This window comes from Pelodiscus sinensis, chromosome 6 (genome assembly GCF_052426305.1).
Source record: "Pelodiscus sinensis isolate ZL-2025 chromosome 6, ASM5242630v1, whole genome shotgun sequence".
NCBI classification, from domain to species: Eukaryota; Metazoa; Chordata; order Testudines; family Trionychidae; genus Pelodiscus; species Pelodiscus sinensis.
In genome coordinates this window covers 132,036,424-132,043,635 of record NC_143057.1, presented here as the reverse complement: position 1 = coordinate 132,043,635, position 7,212 = coordinate 132,036,424, and the positions used below count along the sequence as shown (strand labels likewise).

At 62.2% G+C, this 7,212-nt stretch overlaps 1 protein-coding gene across 2 annotated transcripts in view; it reads right to left on the bottom strand.

Annotated features, from left to right (window-relative positions):
- Positions 1-328: 328 nt before the first annotated feature.
- LOC102463836 (gamma-secretase subunit Aph-1b-like) overlaps positions 329-7,212 on the bottom strand; it is a 29,928-nt gene continuing 23,044 nt past the window's right edge. For both annotated transcript variants that reach the window (XM_075914755.2, XM_075914757.2), the window contains 3 exons: positions 4,119-4,246; positions 1,620-1,743; positions 329-1,344 (listed from right to left, as the gene is read on the bottom strand). In XM_075914755.2, the coding sequence (XP_075770870.2) occupies positions 1,307-1,344; positions 1,620-1,743; positions 4,119-4,246 (290 nt within the window). In that variant the 3' untranslated portion in view covers positions 329-1,306. The remainder of the gene's footprint in view (positions 1,345-1,619; positions 1,744-4,118; positions 4,247-7,212) is intronic.

Sequence of the window (7,212 nt, the reverse complement as noted above, 5' to 3'; positions counted from 1 at the left end):
GCTTGGAGCCCTGCGCTGTGGTACCGGCTGACCCCTAGTGGCCACGTGGAGTCCCTGCAGCGTTTCTACCCCAAACAGAGACCTCCCCCTCCCCGCATTGGCAGAGCCACCCCACAGACACACTGTTAGCAAACCAGCGCTCCCTTTCTGCGCCTCAGTTTCCCCCACTGTAAGACAAGGATAACAACCATGCCGCTTTGGGAGGGGCTTGGCAGCCTGCCTGTGAACTGGGCTGTGTAACTCTGCTCCCACAGAGGCACCCTCCCCCTCACTCCCAGCATGGCATGAGCACGGCCATCAAGCCCCCTCCCCTACGGCTGCACCTGAATTCTCTTGGCAGCTGGTATTTCTCTTTATTGATATAAAAGCCCATTGCAAACTCAGCCACCCTTGGCTCCCAGCCCAGGGGCTGCTGCACAGCTACAGGGACACTGCTCCCCCTTCCACCCCGCAGCCCAGGGCTGGTGTCTGCTCAAGCATCTCATACCCACCCCCACAGGATGGGGGGAAGGGAGTCACTGAGCCTGCCCAGGCTGGTCCTCTGCTGCCCACTCCCCCCCCCACATTTGGTACAAGGCATGCAGCTACCGGCCCCCGTTTCCCATACCAGCATCTTGGCAACAGCCGTGTCACCCTTCACCCTCCCTCCCCCCTGCCAGAGCTGGGCATCTAGTCAGCCCAGCCTTTGTCCCTGCATGGCCACATGGGCCACCCACTCCCCCTCCATCTGTCCCAGGCTGGCACCGGGCAGCCTGGCCCATCAGCAGCCAGTCCCCAGGAGCTAGGGCTGGGCCTGCAGCCCCCTGCCACAGCCACTCTTGGTGGGGGAAGGAAGCGACAGCTCCTCAGCTCAGCGCATGGACATTTCCTGGCAAAAGCCACTGCCCAGCGCCGCTCACTGGCCCCTCAGCCCGCCCTGCTCCCTCCTGGGGCTGAGCAGGAGAGCACCAAACCTCCCACATATGGGGCAGAATGAGCTCCTTCTCACACACCGGCTGTGGGGCAGACAGCAAGTTCTGGAGAACGCCTCAGGCACGTGAACCGTGTGTCTTAGAAGGGCAGGCTAGGCCAGTCACCATCCACAGCGTGGAGGAAGAGGGGTTGGCAGGACAGGGTGAGCCGCCACAGCTAGCCGGCAGTCTGCTGGCTGCTCCCTGGCCACAGGAGTCCCCGTACACCTGTCTCCAGCAGGAACCGATCCAGGGACCCCCGAGTGCAGAGAAGCAACAGTAGGTCCCAGCCGACAGCACCAGAGAGAGGGCCGGGCCGGCAGACAGCAGCTGAGGCGAGAGCGCCTGGTGGGCTCTCAGGATCCTGGCTGGGGACTGGTCTCGCTCTGCTGACCTAGGGAAAAGCAAAGGCGAGTGGGGAGCTCAAAGGGATCCAGAGCGGATCATTTCCCACCCCAGTATCAGGTACCCTGATGACTGGAGTGCTTGCCCACCCGCTAGTGCAAGGAAAGGGTAAATGTCCCTGCTGAAGGGGCTCAGATCAGCACATTGCCCCAGAGAAACCTGGGGTGAGACCCCCAAGCGGATCCTGTCTCCCCCTAACACTGGGGCACCTCTCCTGGCTCCCCTGCCTCCCACCCTGGTCCCCTCTCCCGAGCAGATACTCACCCTGTAGGCGCTGGAGCAGGTTCCGGGTGCAGCCTCCTGAGAGGACGTAGGCCCATGCAGCCATGGCGAACATCAGCAGGTAGGAGGGGACGAGGCTGCCAACGTACAGGGGGTTCCAGAACGTCTGGGACGAGAGCAGCAGAGTGAGAGGACAGGTCGAGCCAAGGGAGCCCCGTGGATGGCCTGCGTGGCTCTGGCAGCTCCGCCCTTAATGCTCTAATCTCCTTCCCTGGCACTCGTGGCTCTGAAGGGGTGAGGCTGGTGTGGCCAGGGAGCCATGGGGTGCAACGGCGGGGAGGGGAGCTAATGAAATGCTGGGGTGGTTAGCCCCTCCCATCTATGACATGTCGTCTCACTGATGTGCATCAGGACAGCGCTGTCCCTTTATTGGCGACAAAGAGCTAGCGCCTGCCCTGAGGACTCTGCTCAGTGTGCTGTGATCTCTGCTGCCCTGCAGGCCTGCACCCCTCCCCTTTCAAAGCTCTGGGAAGTGTCTGACAGCTGAGAGAGCTGCTCTGTTTGGGGATCAAAGAACAAATCATTGGCCTGCTCCTGTTCTGCCGGGCACTACAAACACAGCAGCAGGCAGACTGCTGCTGCAGGGGGAGGAGGGCACACACTGTGCTGCTTTAACGTTCCTCAGCACGGAGCGCTCAAAGAGCTACTCAGGTGCCACTCTGCGCAGCTGAGGAGGCTGTGGGAGAACTCAGAGAGAATCCCAAGATGCAAAGGGATCAGCTCTGCCCTCCCACAACACAGCACTAAGGGTATGTCTACACTACAAAGTGAATTCGAAATAACAGCAGTCTACACAGGCAAACCGCTATTTCAAAATAAATTCGAAATAGTGGAGCCCTTATTTCGAATTTGGTGAACCTCATTCTACGAGGAGTAACACCAAATTCGAATAGCTATTTCGAATTAAGTGCTGTGTAGACACTTAATTCAAAATAGGGGGCTTCCAGTCCTTCCCAGGGAGCCCTGGTGGCCACTCTGGGCACAACCAGGAAAACTTCCTCTCCTCTCCCCCAGCCCCGGAGCCATTAAAGGGGTAGACCCAGGCCACAGTGCCTGTGCCAGCTCCAAGCCTGCCAGCCCAGAGCCAGCAGTGGCCACCGGGGCCCCTGATCTAGTGGCCCCAAAACATAAGCCAGCAAGCCACTGGCTGCCAGCCCTCCACCACTCCCCAGGAGCAGTCTGCCAGCTCCCAGGAGCCTGACAGGGGCTGGAGAAGGCGGGCGCCTTCCTGGTCCAGGGTGGAGATCATGGACCTTATTCAGGTTTGGGGGGGATTCCCCCAACATCCATGATCTCCGCACTAGACGGAGGAACGCGGCCGTCTGTGGCAGGATAGCTGCCAGCCTGGCCATCAAAGGCCACATACGAAGCCAGGACCAGGTTAGCATGAAAGTCAAGTTGGTCTGGCGAGATCCCCAACCCTGAGCTTCCCCTCCCCCTTCCAGTTTCCCTCTCCCCTCTTCCACCCTCTCTCTTCTCCTCTCCCACCTCCTTTTCCCAGTCTCCCCAGAGGTTCATCCCCCCTCCCCCAGTTTTGTTCAATAAACCCAGTTTCTATTTTTGGACATACGTATCTTTTATTTGACATCAGGAAGGGGAGCGAGGGAGGGGTAAGTGGAAGGACGTGAGGGAGGAATGGGGCACGAGCCCCCGGTGGGGAGGACTGGGGAGGTTCTGAGGGCTCCTCGGGGTGGACGCTCTCCCTCAGGGCCTCCTGGATCCTGACAGCCCCCCGATGGACCGCCCAGATGGCAGTCTGCAGCAAGTGCAGCCAGGCTGATGGTAATGACCCCACGAGACACACTGGCGTGCCCAGGGGCAGCTCTGGCTCCATGTGGTGGGGTGCTGTGGTGTCCCGAGTGTGGGCACTCAGGGCACTCCAAGACAGGACTGGTTTGCTGTCCCCTCACTGAGGTAGACAAGCAAGCGGGAAACCCTGAGAACTGTCTGTCCGGGGTGGGGGTCGGGTCCCTTTAAGCACGGAGCTCAGTTAGCCTCAGGCAGCAGCCCCACACACTAAGTCCTAACCCGATGCCCTGCCGGTGCTGGTTCTGGCCAGCCTTAACTTCGGTTCAGGTCCACTCAGTGTGGATGCGCTATTTCGAAATAGCAAAACGCTATTTCAAAATAGTTTTTGTGTGTAGATGCGTTAATTCGAATGAACTATTTCAATAGCACTGTAGTGTAGACACACCCTATGGGATACATACTCACAGAGCATTGCTCACACTGCTGATAATGGTGTCCCCAGTGTGGACACAATCCATCAGAGCAAGCGTGAAACCCTCTGGTGATTTTTGTTTTGTCGACTTTTGGGTGTTGTCAAGTTTTGTCGACAAAATTTGGTAGGGCGGCTATACGACTCCCTATGTGTGCAGCACATATCCTGGCGGTCCCAGATCCTGCACCACTCCCACCTCCTTCCCAACCCTCCCAAGTGACACAGCGGTGTGGGAGCAGCTGCCCCCCGCCCACACTCACCGATCCTGACACGATGAGGTGAGTGAGGACAACGGCGGCCATCTCCCACCAGCGCTGGGTCTCGCAGCCATGGAAGAAGAGGATTCCCCAGAAGGTGTGAAGGAAAATCACCACCATGGTCATGAAGGCTGTGAGGAGGAGCAAGGAGACAGTCACAGCCAGGGCGGTGAGGCTTTACCCCAACCAGCGCCCCCAGGCAGCCAGGGCATCCGTCACCCAGAGCATGAGGAGAACTGGCTTTACCGGAGGTGCCAGATTGGGTGCAGAGCGGGGGGGGGACGGGCTGCTGCATCCAGTGCTGAGCTGCAAATGTCTATTGAGGGGAGGGGCTCACTGAGGGTGCAACACGGAGAGAGCAGGAGTGGTTGCCAGGCCTCCTGCTTATCTGAGGTCTGGAAGCAGATTTGAGTCTCGCTGTGATGGGGGTTAGTGGGGAGGTAGGGAAGGGTACGCAGGGAGGGACGGTGCAGGGGCGGGGAGGCAGGGAAGGGTGCGCGGCGAGGGACGGTGCAGGGGCGGGGAGGCAGGGAAGGGTGCGCGGCGAGGGACGGTGCAGGGGCGGGGAGGCAGGGAAGGGTGCGCGGCGAGGGACGGTGCAGGGGCGGGGAGGCAGGGAAGGGTGCGCGGCGAGGGACGGTGCAGGGGCGAGGAGGCAGGGAAGGGTGCGCGGCGAGGGACGGTGCAGGGGCGGGGAGGCAGGGAAGGGTGCGCAGCGAGGGACGGTGCAGGGGCGGGGAGGCAGGGAAGGGTGCGCAGGGAGGGACGGTGCAGGGGCGGGGAGGCAGGGAAGGGTGCGCGGCGAGGGACGGTGCAGGGGCGGGGAGGCAGGGAAGGGTGCGCGGCGAGGGACGGTGCAGGGGCGGGGAGGCAGGGAAGGGTGCGCGGCGAGGGACGGTGCAGGGGCGGGGAGGCAGGGAAGGGTGCGCAGGGAGGGACGGTGCAGGGGCGGGGAGGCAGGGAAGGGTGCGCGGCGAGGGACGGTGCAGGGGCGGGGAGGCAGGGAAGGGTGCGCGGCGAGGGACGGTGCAGGGGCGGGGAGGCAGGGAAGGGTGCGCGGCGAGGGACGGTGCAGGGGCGGGGAGGCAGGGAAGGGTGCGCGGCGAGGGACGGTGCAGGGGCGGGGAGGCAGGGAAGGGTGCGTGGCGAGGGACGGTGCAGGGGCGGGGAAGCAGGGAAGGGTGCGCGGCGAGGGACGGTGCAGGGGCGGGGAGGCAGGGAAGGGTGCGCGGCGAGGGACGGTGCAGGGGCGGGGAGGCAGGGAAGGGTGCGCGGCGAGGGACGGTGCAGGGGCGGGGAGGCAGGGAAGGGTGCGCGGCGAGGGACGGTGCAGGGGCGGGGAGGCAGGGAAGGGGGTGCAGCGAGGGACGGTGCAGGGGCGGGGAGGCAGGGAAGGGGGCGCAGTGATGGGGAGGCAGGGAAGGGTGCGCGGCGAGGGACGGTGCAGGGGCAGGGAGGCAGGGAAGGGTGCGCGGCGAGGGACGGTGCAGGGGCGGGGAGGCAGGGAAGGGTGCGCAGTGATGGGGAGGCACGGAAGGGTGCGTGGCGAGGGACGGTGCAGGGGCGGGGAGGCAGGGAAGGGTGCGCGGTGATGGGGAGGCAGGGAAGGGTGCGTGGCGAGGGACGGTGCAGGGGCGGGGAGGCAGGGAAGGGTGCGCGGCGAGGGACGGTGCAGGGGCGGGGAGGCAGGGAAGGGTGCGCGGCGAGGGACGGTGCAGGGGCGGGGAGGCAGGGAAGGGGGTGCAGTGATGGGGAGGCAGGGAAGGGTGCGCGGCGAGGGACGGTGCAGGGGCGGGGAGGCAGGGAAGGGTGCGCGGCGAGGGACGGTGCAGGGGCGGGGAGGCAGGGAAGGGGGTGCAGCGAGGGACGGTGCAGGGGCGGGGAGGCAGGGAAGGGTGCGCGGCGAGGGACGGTGCAGGGGCGGGGAGGCAGGGAAGGGGGTGCAGCGAGGGACGGTGCAGGGGCGGGGAGGCAGGGAAGGGTGCGTGGCGAGGGACGGTGCAGGGGCGGGGAGGCAGGGAAGGGGGTGCAGCGAGGGACGGTGCAGGGGCGGGGAGGCAGGGAAGGGGGTGCAGCGAGGGACGGTGCAGGGGCGGGGAGGCAGGGAAGGGTGCGCGGCGAGGGACGGTGCAGGGGCGGGGAGGCAGGGAAGGGTGCGCGGCGAGGGACGGTGCAGGGGCGGGGAGGCAGGGAAGGGGGTGCAGTGATGGGTAGGCAGGGAAGGGTGCGCGGCGAGGGACGGTGCAGGGGCAGGGAGGCAGGGAAGGGGGTGCAGTGAGGGATGGTGCAGGGGCGGGGAGATGGTGCAATGAGGCAGCAGTGAGGCAGGTGCAGTAAGGGATGGCACAAAGGGGATGCAACAGGAGGAATAGTGCAGGACGGGGAGGCAGTGAGGAGATGCATAAGAAGGGCCAGACTGGGTCAGACCAAAACTCCACCCAGCCCAGTGTCCTGTCGGCCAGCAATGGCCAGTTCCAGAGGGAGTGAACACAACAGGGAACCATCACGTGATCCCTCCCCTGTCGCCAATTCCCAGCCTCTGACAAACAGAGGCTAGGGACATCAGGCCTGCCCATCCTGGCTAATAGCCATTGATAGACCTGTTCTCTAACTTATTTTTTTCTCTCTGGAACCCTGTTACAGTCCTGACCTTCACAACATCCTCTGGCAAGGAGTTCCACTGGTTGACTGTGTGCTCAATGAAGAAAAACTTCCTTTTGTTTTAAACCTGCTGCCTATTCATTTCAATAGATGAACGGTCATTCTTGTGTTGTAAAAAGGAGACAATAACACTTTATCTAATTTCTCTACACCAATCATGATTTTATAGACCTCTATCATATTCCCCCCTTAATCATCTCTTTTCCAAGCTGAAAAGTCCCATTTCTCATTAATTTTTCTTCATTCAGAAGCTGTTCCATACCCTAATAATTTTTGCTCACCTTTTCTGAACCTTTACCAATATCTCTTTTTTGAGATGGGTGACCAGAACTGCATGAATCACGGAAGGTGGGAGCATACCAAGGATTTATACAGCAGCAAGATAAAATAGTGTTTCTTTCCTAATTATTCCCAGATTGTTAGCTTTTTTGACAGC